At 39.2% G+C, this 17,497-nt stretch overlaps 1 protein-coding gene and 5 non-coding genes across 7 annotated transcripts in view; 4 read left to right on the top strand and 2 right to left on the bottom strand.

The window, feature by feature from the left end:
* Positions 1-17,497, bottom strand: part of LOC127662926 (transcriptional-regulating factor 1-like) — a 52,690-nt gene that overhangs the window by 18,197 nt on the left and 16,996 nt on the right. Inside the window, exons 14-15 of one of the 2 annotated variants that reach the window (XM_052154328.1) lie at positions 16,628-16,809; positions 15,971-16,535 (exon numbers count right to left, since the gene is read on the bottom strand). In XM_052154328.1, coding sequence (XP_052010288.1) covers positions 16,394-16,535; positions 16,628-16,809 — 324 coding nt within the window. In that variant the 3' untranslated portion in view covers positions 15,971-16,393. Of the gene's footprint in view, positions 1-15,970; positions 16,536-16,627; positions 16,810-17,497 lie in introns of those variants that run through there. The other variant, XM_052154329.1, reaches the window with a different exon arrangement.
* Positions 3,703-3,785, top strand: trnal-cag (transfer RNA leucine (anticodon CAG)). Its single transcript has one exon. It is a non-coding gene; the product is annotated as a tRNA-Leu (tRNA).
* On the top strand, positions 4,316-4,398 carry trnal-cag (transfer RNA leucine (anticodon CAG)). The gene has a single exon. It is a non-coding gene; the product is annotated as a tRNA-Leu (tRNA).
* Positions 8,215-8,297, bottom strand: trnal-cag (transfer RNA leucine (anticodon CAG)). The gene has a single exon. It is a non-coding gene; the product is annotated as a tRNA-Leu (tRNA).
* trnal-cag (transfer RNA leucine (anticodon CAG)) lies at positions 11,338-11,420 on the top strand. Its single transcript has one exon. It is a non-coding gene; the product is annotated as a tRNA-Leu (tRNA).
* Positions 11,997-12,079, top strand: trnal-cag (transfer RNA leucine (anticodon CAG)). Its single transcript has one exon. It is a non-coding gene; the product is annotated as a tRNA-Leu (tRNA).

Raw genomic sequence — 17,497 nt, 5'->3', positions numbered from 1 at the left:
TTGCTTCGGTACAGGCACAATGGTTGATGTTTTGAAGCATGTGGGGACTACAGACAGGGAGAGGGACAGATTGAAAATGTCCGTAAAAACACCAGCCAGTTGATTCGCGCACGCTCTGATGACGCGGCCCGGAATGCCGTCTGGACCCGCGGCTTTACGGATGTTCACCCGTCGGAATGATCGGGTTACATCCACAACAGAGACGGAGAGTGAATCAACCTCTGTAGCGTCAGCAGCGAGTGCTCTCTCCGCGAGGGCGGTGTTACTGTCCTCAAAACGAGCATAAAATGTATTAAGTTCGTCCGGGAGAGATGCAGCGGTGTTCATGGCGGAGACTTTATTCCGCTTGTAGTCCGTGATTGTGTTAATTCCCTGCCACATACTTCTAGAGTCAGTGGTGTTGAACTGGCCTTCAAGCTTGTGCCTGTACTGGCGTTTAGCTGCACTGATAGTGTTACGGAGGGCATAACTGGCTTGTTTACGCTCCTCCGTGTTAGGAGAATTAAAGCGGAGGTCCGCGCAGTGAGTGCCGCGCGAACATCGCCGTTAACCCATGGTTTCTGGTTGGGGTATATCCGTATAGTTTTGGTCGGAACAACGTCCTCTACGCACTTCCTGATGAAACACGTTACGCTGTCAGCGTAAACCTCGATGTCGTCATCAGAGGCGGACCGGAACATCTCCCAGTCCGCGTGATCAAAACAGTCTTGTAGCGCAGAGTCTGATTGGTCCGACCAGCACTGGATCGTTCTGAGGGTGGGTGCTTCCTGTTTCAGTTTCTGCCTGTAAGCGGGCAGAAGCAGAACGGAAGAATGGTCCGATTTGCCAAATGGGGGGCGGGGGAGGGATTTGTAGCCTTCCCGGAAGGGAGAGTAACAATGATCCAAAACCCGGTCCCCTCGTGTGTTGAACTTTATGTGTTGGTGGTATTTTGGGGCGATTGCTTTGAAGTTGGCTTTGTTAAAGTCCCCGGCAACAATGAACGCAGCCTCAGGGTGCGCGGTTTCCTGCTCACTTATACACCCATACAGTTCCCTGAGTGCCCGGTCTGTGTCGGCTTGCGGGGGGATGTACACAGCTGTGATGATAACCGCTGTGAATTCCCTCGGCAGCCAGAATGGTCGACACAGAAGCATGAGATATTCCAGATCAGGAGAGCAAAAAGACTTGATGAAATGTACGTTCCTCTGATCACACCATGATTTGTTGATCATAAAACATACACCACCACCTCTGCTTTTACCAGAGAGGTCTTTCGCTCTGTCCGCTCGGTGCACGGAAAAGCCCGTGATTTCGATGGCCGAGTCTGGAATCTCCGTAGACAGCCAGGTTTCTGTAAGGCACATAACGCAGCAGTCCCTCGTCTCTCGTTGGAAAGAGATCCGCGCTCTCAGCTCGCAGAGTTTGTTGTCCAGAGACTGAACATTTGCCAGTAGTATACTGGGTAGCGGGGGTCGATTTGCACGACGTCTTACTCTGATGAGAACGCCGGCTCGTTTTCCTCTTTTCCTTCTGCGTTTCCGCGGCCGAGCAGCACAGACAAAGGGCTCCGCCGGCGTGTTTGTAAACAGCGGGTCGGCATTAAGGAATTTGAAGTCCGGTTTTCGATGTGTGATTGTAGAACTAATGTCCAAAAGCGTTTGTCTGTCGTAAACAATAAGGCAGACAACATCCAAGACAAAGAAACAAAGAACTGTAAACAAAACAAACAATAAACCGCAGTGTTGTAACGGAGCTCGCAACGCAGCAGCCATACTCGGCGCCATCTTGAGTCCACAATGTGATAATGTACTTTTGCCATGTGAGTGCAAAAGTACATTATAATAAGATACTAATAACTGTTGGTATAGTGCAAATATATCTCAGTAAATTTACAGCTAATGCATTAAATCCTAATATATACTACAAGAAGGATCATAAAAAAATATACAACTTTAAATAAAAAGCAAATCCCACTTCTGACAATACATTTTTGATTTTGTACGTCACAATTTGTGTTGCTGTATGTATCTAAATCGCACATTTAAAACGTGATTATCGTAAAGTAGTGAAATAAATTATAGCCGTGATTGGTCAATTTCTCCAAGAATCCAAGTAGCGGTTCTGGCCGTGATTGGTCAATTTTTCGAAGAATCCAAGTAGCGGTTCTGGCCATGATTGGTCAATTCCTCTAAGAATCCAAGTAGCGGTTCTGGCCGTGATTGGTCAATTCCTCGAAGAATCCAAGTAGCGTATCTGGCCGTGATTGGTCAATTCCTCCAAGAATCCAAGTAGCGTATCTGGCCGTGATTGGTCAATTCCTCCAAGAATCCAAGTAGCGTATCTGGCCGTGATTGGTCAATTCCTCCAAGAATCCAAGTAGCGTATCTGGCCGTTATTGGTCAATTCCTCGAAGAAGCCAAGTAGAGGTTCTTGCCGTGATTGGTCAATTCCTGTAAGATTCCAAGTAGCGGTGCTGGCCGTGATTGGTCAATTCCTCAAAGAAGCCAAGTAGCGGTTCTGGTCATGATTTGTCAATTCCTTGAAGAATCCAAGTAGCGGTTCTGGCTGTGATTGGTCAATTCCTCAAAGAAACCAAGTAGCGGTGCTGGCCGTGATTGGTCAATTCCTTGAAGAATCCAAGTAGCGGTTCTGGCCTTGATTGGTCAATTCCTTGTTGAAACCAGTGACACGCGCCTGATTGGTTAATACTTCTAATATTCTTGGTAGTGATGCGGGCCGTGATTGGGTGCTCCCCAGTCTGGCCCTACCGAGACCTCTCCTCACACTTCCAGGTGGACTCAGCTTAGCATATCAATGGTAACTTCTATATCTGATTGGTGTATAGACTACCCCCCACCCCCCTCACACACACCAATCGACTGGCTGTGGGGTTGGTGTTGAACTGAATTCCATTTGATCTTAGTTTCCTACTCTCCTAAATAAAAACATGTATTTGTTTATAACTGGTGCCTTATTTAGTGCAATCAAATGAAAGAGGTCAAAAGACAGGTAACAATAACAACAAAATGTTTAATAAGGCTGAAAGCCTGAATGGCATGACTTGGGAGGATAGAATCCACATCGGCAGCTCTATGGTCCACTAAAAAGAGATACTTGTTCATGGACTTGCATTTGACTTTTGTCTATCTCTAACAATAATTGACATAATAGCAACAACAATCATCTGTTGACAAGCAATCTGTATATTCCATTGTACTGGCTCATGTTTTGTCATGAACGTTCGCCAATATGTTCCCTCTGAAAGAGGTCACAGCACTTCTTCTGCAATGGAGCAGGCCTGTTGGCAGTTTCGGAGGGCCCTACTTTGAAGACCGAAACAGCAAATAATGGTAATTTGTTATAAAAATGGGAATGTAATCCATATGTAATATGCAATTGATAAAAGTAACTGCCATATAAAAAATGTGGAAATACTGTCCAACACTGTAATGTTACAAAACTGAGAAAAGTATGAATCAATCAATTTAAAAATGATTAAAACAAAACACTGAATTGTTCACTGACTTAATTGCGACACAGCCAAATCATATGTGCTATTGACCGCTGATATTCTTCTCTTTAAAAAACATATGTGTTACATTGCTGTTGAAATCGGCTATTTGTCCTTTTGGCGCAATCCATCATTCACGGGATGATTATTGGATGAGAAAGCAGGAATCGGCGGATTGGGTTGCAACACTACAAGCAACGGGTTTATGTGTCAGGATGGCCGAGCGGTCTAAGGCGCTGCGTTCAGGTCGCAGTCTCCCCTGGAGGCGTGGGTTCGAATCCCACTTCTGACAAACAGTAATAATTTTTTATGTCACAATCTGTGTTGCTGTATGAATCTAAAGCGCACATTTGAAACGTGATTATTATGTCGTAAACTAAATATGCAAATATAGCTTAATAATATAACACACATGATATACTAACCTGTAAGAGACAAAACAACTTTTTAAAGTTTGTACATATTTACAGCAAATGCATAAAATCCTAATATATACTAGGTATTACTTAGATAATCAACAGCATGAAATAAATGTTACTTGTAAAAATAATAATATAAAAGTGCAAATGAGTGATCACAACTGTAAGTATATTGTAAATATAAGGGCAAATAAAAAAATAATACTAATGTGAGCACTAATACTTACAAACCTGTATATTTGAATTAAATTGTGTAAGATGATATATATATAGATTAAAATAAGATTTGAATATAAAATATTTGTTACATTGCAAATCGGCTATTTGTCCTGGAGAAGATCATTGGATGAGAAAGCAGGAATCGGCGGATTGGGTTGCAACACTACAAGCACCGGGTCTATATGTCAGGATGGCCGAGCGGTCTAAGGCGCTGCGTTCAGGTCGCAGTCTCCCCTGGAGGCGTGGGTTCGAATCCCACTTCTGACAAACAGTAATACATTTTCTATGTCACAATGTTGCTGTATGAATCTAAAGCGCACATTTGAAACGTGATTATCGTAAAGTCATTATATAAATTAACAACTTGCATTGCACAGCATGTTAGGACGGCCAAATGCTAGTGCATATTCAAGCAATCTTATTAATAATAATAAGATACTAATAACTGTTGGTATAGTGCAAATATATCTCAGTAAATTTACAGCTAATGCATTCAATCCTAATATATACTACAAGAAGGATCATAAAAAAATATACAACTTTAAATAAAAAGCAAATCCCACTTCTGACAATACATTTTTGATTTTGTACGTCACAATCTGTGTTGCTGTATGTATCTAAATCGCACATTTGAAACGTGATTATCGTAAAGTCATTAAATAAATTAACAACTTGCATTGCACAGCATGTTAGGACGGCCAAATACTAGTGCAAATTCAAGCAATCTTATTAACAATAATGTGAGTGCAAAAGTACATTATAATAAGATACACTAATAACTGTTGGTATAGTGCAAATTAGGGTTGTGCCGATGGACGATATCATCGTCCATCGTGATGGCTGACCAACATCACGATGTAGAGGCACCATCGTGATGCCACACCCCCTTTTGCGAGTCTTGCTAGTGTGACTCACTAATACTAGTCTCTTCTATAGTTAACCTAAAAACTTTGCAGGGATTGCTCTGTAAATTAAATTGAGAATATAACTAATGCATATATGCTATTTTAAATACTGTGGTATATGCCAGAGACGTGACGTGTTAGTCTGTGAAAATACCATGTCAGGCAGGCTACACAAATATTGATTGTTAGCTTCGTCTTTTTTTTTTTACATGTCTTACACTGTACATTTAGATTAAAATATTTTATGTTGTAGGCTACAAGAAAATAGCCTTTATTAATTAATTATTAGTAGTTGTAGTGTCTCAGAAAATCTTGCTCATTGTCGATAGCTCTTGTATACACTGAAGCGGCAGTGATAAACCCAGACCAGCGAACGTCAAATAACTTTTGTCTGGTTAATAGGCCTACTTTTAAAGAAAAATTTCCTTGGCCATAAATCCATAATGTCAAATCAAATGAAAGAAACAAGGTGAATATGAATAACACACATTTATTAAAACATAGAAGAACAACAAATAAAGAAAAAGAAAACGGGAACAACACTCAGACCGAAACTCGGCATTAACATTTCACTTATAATTAGCAGCACAATTAACTTCAGCACAGGCTACAAAATAAATTATGTTATTGAAATATTGTAAAGTGGTCATATGAACTACACAAATGAACGTTTAAAAAATAATATGCAAAATCGAATAGCTCCGCAACGGAGGGCGAAAAATGCGTAAAGAAGTCTTAATATCTTTCACCATAGACCGTGTTTAAATTTCGATGTTTCTGGCCAGAAATACCAACATATTCACTTTATCTGGTTTTAATAAGCTGCGGATTGGAGTAACTACACTACCCGCTGTGCTGAAGACCCGCTCTGATGGAGTACTGGTAGCACATATGCACAGATATTTCCGTGCTAATCTTGCCATGAACGGAAACCTTTTGTCATTCGTTTTCCACCAAGTCAGCGGGTCCTCTTCCCCATCAATGGCCATTTCCTGCAGGTACATGGTCATTTCTGCCTCGACCTTTTGCTCATCAGTGAGCGTGGCTGTGGCTGCTCTCTTCGCAAGAAGGCTGCCCAAAGACGACTTTTTTTTCTTAGGCGCAATATATTAAAAAGCCCGGATGAGTAGGCTACTAATTAGTTGGGCTATAAAATAACGAAATTATAGTTTTTCAGTAGAAAAAAAATATCTATGTAAAGAGATATATTAAAATAAAAAGCACTTAAAAGTGCACAACTCTTCTTAAGTGGAAGAAATATTTTTCCCCCTTACGTGCAACCTATTGGAAAGCGCGGATGAGTCAGTTGGGATAGTAAAATAACGAAATTATAGTTTTTAAGTGGAAAATAGTATTTATGTAAAGAGATATATTAAAATAAAAAGTGCACAACTCTTCTTAAGTGAAAGCTAAACAAAAAATAAAAAATGCTTCACGTGTCGTGCAACCTATAAAGCGCCGATGATGGGTTGGGTTAGTAAAATAACGAAATTATAATTTTTCATATAATTTTTGAAAATGATATGAAATTATATACCCCGACGATATCATCGTCCATCGCGATGTTTTACTGTCAACATCGTCAACTGCCAATTTAGGGGACATCGCCCAACCCTACTGTCCAGCCCACACGAGTGTAAAGTTCACAGTGGTGTGTGCGAGGCTTACAGTTTGTGATAAACCTCAATGCGGCATGGTAAACAGAGTCCAGTGGTTTCAATACTTGGGTCGGGGAATTCATATAAATGAGGTCACCATAATCCAGAATGGGTGTAAATGTTGCAGCTACAAGTTTCTTTTTGCATTGAAAGAAAAACATAGCCTATTTCTAAAATAAAAACCAATTTTCAGTCTCAGTTTCCTAACCAAATGTTCAACATGTCCTTTAAAAGTAAGACTGTCATCAACTAAAATACCTAAATATTTAAAAGATTTAACTCTTTCAATTTCTGCCCCTTGAAGAGTGACAACCATTGATATGCTAAGCGGAGTCCACCTGGAAGTGTGAGGAGAGGTCTCGGTAGGGCCAGACTGGGGAGCACCCAATCACGGCCCGCATCACTACCAAGAATATTAGAAGTATTAACCAATCAGGCGCGTGTCACTGGTTGCAACGAAGAATTGACCAATCACGGCCAGAACCGCTACTTGGCTTCTTCGAGGAATTGACCAATCACGGCTATAATTTATTTAACTACTTTACGATAATCACATTTCAAATGTGCGATTTAGATACATACAGCAACACAGATTGTGATGTACACAATCAAAAATGTATTGTCAGAAGTGGGATTTGCTTTTTATTTAAAGTTGTATATTTTTTTATGATCCTTCTTGTAGTATATATTAGGATTTAATGCATTTGCTGTAAATACATACAACCTTTAATTTTTTTTGTCTCTTACAGATAAGTATCTCTTATGTTTTACATTACTGAGGTATATTTGCACTATACCAACAGTTATTAGTATCTTATTATTATGTACTTTTGCACTCACATTATTATTAATAAGATTGCTTGAATATGCACTAGCATTTGGCCGTCCTAACATGCTGCACAATGCAAGTTGTTAATTTATTTAATGACTTTACGATACGCAGCGCCTTAGACCGCTCGGCCATCCTGACATATAGACCCGGTGCTTGTAGTGCTGCAACCCAATCCGCCGATTCCTGCTTTCTCATCCAATGATCTTCTCCAGGACAAATAGCCGATTTGCAATGTAACAAATATTTTATATTCAAATCTTATTTTAATCTATATATATATATATCATCTTACAAACCTGTATATTTGAATTAAACTGTGTAAGTATTAGTGCTCACATTAGTATTATTTTTTAATTTGCCCTTATATTTACAATATACTTACAGTTGTGATCACTCATTTGCACTTTTATATTATTATTTTTACAAGTAACATTTATTTCATGCTGTTGATTATCTAAGTAATACCTAGTATATATTAGGATTTGATGCATTTGCTGTAAATATGTACAAACTTTAAAAAGTTGTTTTGTCTCTTACAGGTTAGTATATCTTATGTGTTATATTATTAAGCTATATTTGGACTATGCCAAAAGTTATTTTACAACATACTTACGATAATCAAGTTTCCAATGTCCGCTTTAGATACATCCAATACCACAGATTGTAACTTATAAAATCAATACATGATTGTCAGAAGTGGGATTCGAACCCACGCCTCCAGGGGAGACTGCGACCTGAACGCAGCGCCTTAGACCGCTCGGCCATCCTGACACACAGACCCGATGCTCGTAGTGCTGCAACCCAATCCGCTTATTCCTGCTTTCTCATCCAATAATCATCCCGTGAATGATGGATTGCGCCAAAAGGACAAATAGCCGATTTCAACAGCAATGTAACACATATGTTTTTTAAAGAGAAGAATATCAGCGGTCAATAGCACATATGATTTGGCTGTGTCGCAATTAAGTCAGTGAACAATTCAGTGTTTTGTTTTAATCATTTTTAAGTTGATTGATTCATACTTTTTTCTGTTTTGTAACATTACAGTGTTGGACGGTATTTCCACATTTTTTATATGGCAGTTACTTTTATCAATTGCATATTACATATGGATTACATTCCCATTTTTTTTTATAACAAATTAGGCCTAACGGTACAGACGCTATTTCAAGTGCACATAACTCGAAAGGGAACCAACGGATTTTCACAATACTTAAAACTAAACATACCTCTGAATTTTTGTGCTTCGTCTTCGGTGATATTTATTCCGGCTTCTTTCAATTTCTGAAGAAGATCCTCCGTCGACAGCGTCAGGAGTGAGACAGCCATCTTCTTGGAATAACCGTCGTTTTTTGTGCACAGTCCTCCCAACTTCTTCTTCGCGCGCATAAAGTCGTGCACTGCGCGGGCTACAATCCCATTGGCTGGACAAATACGTGTATTTGTACTTTGATGCAAAGTAAAAGTACCCCATATAATTTTAAATAAACGTTGAATAGTTTTGAATAGTTGAATAGTTCTACATTGCTTTTAAAAATTGCTTTCGCTAAAAAAGATTAGCATGTGTATTTATTTTAACTTTAAATTAGGAAGGCTATCTTAAGTTAAAACAGGTATTATATTATATTACACAGTTTAGCGTTACAATAAAAAATACAGACCTACTTTATTACATTTGCTTTATGTTTAAAACTTATCATCTTAATGTTCTGCATAATCAATAGAAGGTCATGTGCCAGCCTGTGTACTGTTCAGAACCAGTGACAGCCAGTAAAGATGTGGGCTATTCAATACATTTGGTTACTTTGTGCATCTCTTCTTATAACCAACAACTCATGAACATGGATTTCTTATGTTTAATCTATTTTGGGTGATTGACAATTATGTGTTCACTGAATTGTTGAGATCACTGTGGATGCAGAGCCTAATAAGGTTTTACCACACTTTCTTCCTATGTCACAGATTGTACCCTTGTTTGGGGATTAAATGGTCCAAACATCGACCCTCTGACAGTTGGAAACATATTTGTACCTTTTTACCACTAAATGGTACATATTAGTACCCTAAGGTGTAAATATTACCCATTGAGGGTACAACTTCACCATTTGTACCCTAAGTTTTCACAAATGTACCCCAACCGTACTCTTTTTTCTGACAGTGTATAGTGCAAATATATCTCAATAATGTAAAACATAAGAGATACTTATCTGTAAGAGACAAAAAAATTAAAGGTTGTATATATTTACAGCAAATGCATTAAATCCTAATATATACTACAAGAAGAATCATAAAAAAATATACAACTTTAAATAAAAAGCAAATCCCACTTCTGACAATACATTTTTGATTTTGTACGTCACAATCTGTGTTGCTGTATGTATCTAAATCGCACATTTGAAACGTGATTATCGTAAAGTAGTTAAACAAATTATAGCCGTGATTGGTCAATTCCTCGAAGAATCCAAGTAGCGTATCTGGCCGTGATTGGTCAATTCCTCGAAGAAGCCAAGTAGAGGTTCTGGCCGTGATTGGTCAATTCCTGTAAGAATCCAAGTAGAGGTTCTGGCCGTGATTGGTCAATTCCTCCAAGAATCCAAGTAGAGGTTCTGGCCGTGATTGGTCAATTTCTCCAAGAATCCAAGTAGCGGTTCTGGCCGTGATTGGTCAATTCCTCGAAGAATCCAAGTAGCGTATCTGGCCGTGATTGGTCAAATCCTCGAAGAAGCCAAGTAGAGGTTCTGGCTGTGATTGGTCAATTCTTCGTTGCAACCAGTGACACGCGCCTGATTGGTTAATACTTCTAATATTCTTGGTAGTGATGCGGGCCGTGATTGGGTGCTCCCCAGTCTGGCCCTACCGAGACCTCTCCTCACACTTCCAGGTGGACTCCGCTTAGCATATCAATGGTAACTTCTATATCTGATTGGTGTATAGACTACCCCCCACCCCCCTCACACACACCAATCGACTGGCTGTGGGGTTGGTGTTGAACTGAATTCCATTTGATCTTAGTTTCCTACTCTCCTAAATAAAAACATGTATTTGTTTATAACTGGTGCCCTATTTAGTGCAATCAAATGAAAGAGGTCAAAAGACAGGCTAACAATAACAACAAAATGTTTAATAAGGCTGAAAGCCTGAATGGCATGACTTGGGAGGATAGAATCCACATCGGCAGCTCTATGGTCCACTAAAAAGAGATACTTGTTCATGGACTTGCATTTGACTTTTGTCTATCTGTAACAATAATTGACATAATAGCAACAACAATCATCTGTTGACAAGCAATCTGTATATTCCATTCTACTGGCTCATGTTTTGTCATGAACGTTCGCCAATATGTTCGCTCTGAAAGAGGTCACAGCACTTCTTCTGCAATGGAGCAGGCCTGTTGGCAGTTTCGGAGGGCCCTACTTTGAAGACCGAAACAGCAAATAACGGTAATTTGTTATAAAAATGGGAATGTAATCCATATGTAATATGCAATTGATAAAAGTAACTGCCATATAAAAAATGTGTAAATACTGTCCAACACTGTAATGTTACAAAACTGAGAAAAGTATGAATCAATCAATTTAAAAATGATTAAAACAAAACACTGAATTGTTCACTGACTTAATTGCGACACGGCCAAATCATATGTGCTATTGACCGCTGATATTCTTCTCTTTAAAAAAACATATGTGTTACATTGCTGTTGAAATCGGCTATTTGTCCTTTTGGCGCAATCCATCATTCACGGGATGGTTATTGGATGAGAAAGCAGGAATCGGCGGATTGGGTTGCAGCACTACAAGCACCGGGTCTATATGTCAGGATGGCCGAGCGGTCTAAGGCGCTGCGTTCAGGTCGCAGTCTCTCCTGGAGGCGTGGGTTCGAATCCCACTTCTGACAAACAGTAATAATTTTTTATGTCACAATCTGTGTTGCTGTATGAATCTAAAGCGCACATTTGAAACGTGGTTATTATGTCGTAAACTAAATATGCAAATATAGCTTAATAATATAACACACATGATATACTAACCTATAAGAGACAAAACAACTTTTTAAAGTTTGTACATATTTACAGCAAAAGCATCAAATCCTAATATATACTAGGTATTACTTAGATAATCAACAGCATGAAATAAATGTTACTTGTAAAAATAATAATATAAAAGTGCAAATGAGTGATCACAACTGTAAGTATATTGTAAATATAAGGGCAAATAAAACAATAATACTAATGTGAGCACTAATACTTACAAACCTGTATATTTGAATTAAACTGTGTAAGATGATATATATATATATATATATATATATATATATATATATATATATATATATATATATAGATTAAAATAAGATTTGAAAATAAAATATTTGTTACATTGCAAATCGGCTATTTGTCCTGGAGAAGATAATTGGATGAGAAAGCAGGAATCGGCGGATTGGGTTGCAGCACTACAAGCACCGGGTCTATATGTCAGGATGGCCGAGCGGTCTAAGGCGCTGCGTTCAGGTCGCAGTCTCTCCTGGAGGCGTGGGTTCGAATCCCACTTCTGACAAACAGTAATAAATTTTCTATGTCACAATGTTGCTGTATGAATCTAAAGCGCACATTTGAAATGTGATTATCGTAAAGTAGTTAAATAATTTATAGCCGTGATTGGTCAATTTTTCGAAGAATCCAAGTAGTGGTTCTGGCCGTGATTGGTCAATTCCTCCTAGAATCCAAGTAGAGTAGTTCTAGGCCGTGATTGGTCAATTCCTCCAAGAATCCAAGTAGAGTTTCTGGCATCGTGATTGAGTCAAATTCCTCCAAGAATCCAAGTAGAGGTTCTGGCCGTGATTGGTCAATTCCTCCAAGAATCCAAGTAGAGGTTCTGGCCGTGATTGGTCAATTCCTCCAAGAATCCAAGTAGAGGTTCTGGCCGTGATTGGTCAATTCCTCCAAGAATCCAAGTAGAGGTTCTGGCCGTGATTGGTCAATTCCTCCAAGAATCCAAGTAGAGGTTCTGGCCGTGATTGGTCAATTCCTCCAAGAATCCAAGTAGAGGTTCTGGCCGTGATTGGTCAATTCCTCCAAGTATCCAAGTAGAGGTTCTGGCCTGATTGGTCAATTCCTTGTTGCAACCAGTGACACGCGCCTGATTGGTTAATACTTCTAATATTCTTGGTAGTGATGCGGGCCGTGATTGGGTGCTCCCCAGTCTGGCCCTACCGAGACCTCTCCTCACACTTCCAGGTGGACTCCGCTTAGCATATCAATGGTAGCTTCTATATCTGATTGGTGTATAGACTACCCCCCACCCCCCTCACACACACCAATCGACTGGCTGTGGGGTTGGTGTTGAACTGAATTCCATTTGATCTTAGTTTCCTACTCTCCTAAATAAAAACATGTATTTGTTTATAACTGGTGCCCTATTTAGTGCAATCAAATGAAAGAGGTCAAAAGACAGACCAACAATAACAACAAAATGTTTAATAAGGCTGAAAGCCTGAATGGCATGACTTGGGAGGATAGAATCCACATCGGCAGCTCTATGGTCCACTAAAAAGAGATACTTGTTCATGGACTTGCATTTGACTTTTGTCTATCTCTAACAATAATTGACATAATAGCAACAACAATCATCTGTTGACAAGCAATCTCTATATTCCATTCTACTGGCTCATGTTTTGTCATGAACGTTCGCCAATATGTTCGCTCTGAAAGAGGTCACAGCACTTCTTCTGCAATGGAGCAGGCCTGTTGGCAGTTTCGGAGGGCCTTACTTTGAAGACCGAAACAGCAAATAACGGTAATTTGTTATAAAAATGGGAATGTAATCCATATGTAATATGCAATTGATAAAAGTAACTGCCATATAAAAAATGTGTAAATACTGTCCAACACTGTAATGTTACAAAACTGAGAAAAGTATGAATCAATCAATTTAAAAATGATTAAAACAAAACACTGAATTGTTCACTGACTTAATTGCGACACAGCCAAATCATATGTGCTATTGACCGCTGATATTCTTCTCTTTAAAAAACATATGTGTTACATTGCTGTTGAAATCGGCTATTTGTCCTTTTGGCGCAATCCATCATTCACGGGATGATCATTGGATGAGAAATCAGGAATCGGCGGATTGGGTTGCAGCACTACAAGCTCCGGTTCTATATGTCAGGATGGCCGAGCGGTCTAAGGCGCTGCGTTCAGGTCGCAGTCTCCCCTGGAGGCGTGGGTGTCACAATGTTGCTGTATGAATCTAAAGCGCACATTTGAAACGTGATTATCGTAAAGTCATTATATAAATTAACAACTTGCATTGCACAGCATGTTAGGACGGCCAAATGCTAGTGCATATTCAAGCAATCTTATTAACAATAATGTGAGTGCAAAAGTACATTATAATAAGATACTAATAACTGTTGGTATAGTGCAAATATATCTCAGTAAATTTACAGCTAATGCATTCAATCCTAATATATACTACAAGGAGGATCATAAAAAAATATACAACTTTAAATAAAAAGCAAATCCCACTTCTGACAATACATTTTTGATTTTGTAGGTCACAATCTGTGTTGCTGTATGTATCTAAATCGCACATTTGAAACGTGATTATCGTAAAGTAGTTAAATAAATTATAGCTGTGATTGGTCAATTTCTCCAAGAATCCAAGTAGCGGTTCTGGCCGTGATTGGTCAATTTTTCGAAGAATCCAAGTAGCGGTTCTGGCCGTGATTGGTCAATTCCTCGTTGCAACCAGTGACACGCGCCTGATTGGTTAATACTTCTAATATTCTCTGTAGTGATGCGGCCCGTGATTGGGTGCTCCCCAGTCTGGCCCTACCGAGACCTCTCCTCACACTTCCAGATGGACTCCGCTTAGCATATCAATGGTAACTTCTATATCTGATTGGTGTATAGACTACACCCCACCCCCCTCACACACACACCAATCGACTGGCTGTGGGGTTGGGCGTTGGCCTGAATTCCATTTGAACTTAGTTTCCTACTCTCCTAAATAAAAACATGTATTTGTTAATAACTGGTGCCCTATTAAGTGCAATCAAATGAAAGAGGTCAAAAGACAGACCAACAATAACTAAACAATTTTAACAAGGCCGAAAGCCTGGATGGCATGACTTGGGCTTAAAAATAGCCAAATCATATGTGCTATTGACCCCTGATATTCTTCTCTTTAAAAAAAGATTTGTTACATTGCTGTTGAAATCGGCTATTTGATCCAAGATAATATATCGGTGATGCTATTTACCTGTGGCAATGCCCCAAGGCAGATACATCACTGGTTGCGCATCGTGGTCCTCACGATTGGTGTAATCCATCGTTCACGGGATGACCATTGGCTGAGAAAGAAGGAATCGGCGTAAGCGGATTGAACGGAAGAACTAGACGCACCTGTTGCAGGTGTGTTCAGATCTCAGTGTCCCCTGGAGGTGTTTGATCAAATCCCACTTCTGACAAGTGTGACACTCGGTTCTACCTGCTCTGTACAGGACTTGAACAGGTGTCTCCAGCATGGGACATAGGCACAGCCTCTAGTATCATTCGTTAGTGCACCTCTTTAAGTTAGGAGAGTGAGGTTTATACATATTGCACAACTATCTATCAGCTGGCCACCGTTACACTCACTCCCATCCAGGTCACGGCACCATTGTGACGCCCCTGTTCTACACGCTCCGTGCGGGACTCGAACCAGCATCTGTAGGCACTAACAAGGAGGCTATCAGCTATATCTATCAGCTGGCCACTATTTCACAAGCATGATATTCTTTTGCGCACATAGATCAATTACATTTTATGTTGCTGTATCTGAAGTGCACATTTTCAGTTTGCAGTCTTTAGACATAGTTTGAGAATCTGAGAATCTGAGTGTTTGCTAATCAATCCGAATAATGTGTTGAAAAAGACAAAATAATAATAAATTGGACAGTTAAATGACAAAAGAAATCAGATGTGTACAAGAAGGTTCAGGTAAGCAGATTAAACAAAGCACATTATATATTGTATTCCTCAAAGAGAATGAAAGATGTGTTATACTCTTACATCATTTCTGTTTTACCGTAGAGTGTCTTTTTCACAATTTGTATACTTTATTTTTGCATAAGAGCATAGTACTTGTACTGACTATATACAGCATTTATACTGTGCACATTAAAAAATTGTAGTGGTCATGTAACATGCTTAAAAACTTGTATAGTATGCAGTATAGGGATGTGCAAACTACATATTTTCCAAATTGACCAGTCAATCAGATGGTCTTAAGGAAGTCTAGAATCAATAGGCTGGTTTAGGGTCATGTCCACCAGACAGTGAACATAAATGTTTTTCTTGTATTGATGTATGGATATTAAGTGTAACGAGCATCCATAATTATAAGTCTGATGTAATAATTGTGAATGGGAAAGTGTTTGATAATCACTGAGCATCCTGGTGGTTTATTAAAAGTGAAATATGATACAAAGTCAAATAATGCACAGATGTTGAAGATGCAAAGCAGAAAAAAGCATTATGTGCTTTTTACACCAATATACATTTGGTTATATCGTTAATATTAAACAGTAGACTATGTAGGTCAGGAAGTTGGAGTGGTGGTGGCGTAGTGGACTAAAGCACATAACTGGTAATCAGAAGGTTGCTGGTTTGACCCCCACAGCCACCACCATCGTGTACTTGAGCAAGACACTTAATCCAAGTTGCTCTGGTGGGATTGTCCCTGTAATAAGTGCACTGTAAGTCGCTTTGGATAAAAGCGTCTGCCAAATGCATAAACGTAAATGTAAGTTTCTTCAGATGGCAATCAATTTCCTGGACAGACTCCACATCATTTAAAGGTAATCTTTTAACTTCTGCAATACCATCACAAGGTAAAGAATGAAGGCTTATATGTTGCTTTATTGGTGTCTTGTTGAGGAACCCTGGGAAACTGCATCAACTTCTTGTCTTCCTGCTGACGATGTGTCTTCATATGGGCATTTCGACTCTTAGCCTTTAGAAACACCCTATGAAATGAGACGTATCATGAATCAGAACACAATAATATATTTCATAACTGTATCGAGATGTTCCTGCTTTGACTCAGAATGTAGCTTACTTTCCACACTCGGTGCAGGCAAATATGAGGGCTGAATCAGTATCTCCAGTGGTGGTGCTGTTGGAAGGAGCGCTTCTCGCAGAACCCGAACCCGACGCCTGAGTCAAAGTTGAAGTTCTGTGTTCTGCTGGAGAGCTACAGAGCAGCCCGAGATTGTTCTGGTTCCACGTTTCTCCATTCATCTGCGTTAAGAATAAAAACATGTAAGGGATAATGTACAGGCAGACAGTCATTATAAGAAAATAAACCTGAGTGGTAGACCAATATATATGGGCTTTACCAATGAATCGGTGCCGATAGTTGCTTTTTTGAGCTATCGGTTATTGCCAAAAATCTCTGCTGATAGTTGACGATAGGTTTAAATGTCAAGAGTTCATGTCCGCAAATTCTAGACAAAGGGTGACTACTTTGAAGATGCTAAAATATAACACAGCTTTGTTTATTTTGGATTTTGTTTAGTCACAACATAATTCCCATAGTTCCATTTATGTTGTTCGCCATTGACAATATTCATCTATATTTTTGTCCTCACTTCAATGCATGTTTTGATGAGCTAATCAAGTGTTTTAAATTAAAATGAGGGCATGCAAAGAAAAAACGTGACTATACGTGAATGTGCTTTAACACTCTATAAATCGATTTTAAAAACAATTAATCATCCATTTCCACCATCAGCAAAATCCACTATCGTTGACCTCTAGAGGGAAGTACAAATTTGGTTTACTGCTTAACACATGGCTGCTCACCAATAATGAACGGACAACCAATAAATAAACGGACATGCAATTATTATATTGTGCAAAAAGAGAGCGAGCGCAGAGTGATATGAGAGACATTAAACTACCTGTATGTAGGAAATCGCTTGCCTGG

This window comes from Xyrauchen texanus, chromosome 22 (assembly GCF_025860055.1).
Source record: "Xyrauchen texanus isolate HMW12.3.18 chromosome 22, RBS_HiC_50CHRs, whole genome shotgun sequence".
Classification (NCBI taxonomy): Eukaryota; Metazoa; Chordata; class Actinopteri; order Cypriniformes; family Catostomidae; genus Xyrauchen; species Xyrauchen texanus.
This window is presented reverse-complemented; position numbering and strand designations above follow the sequence as displayed.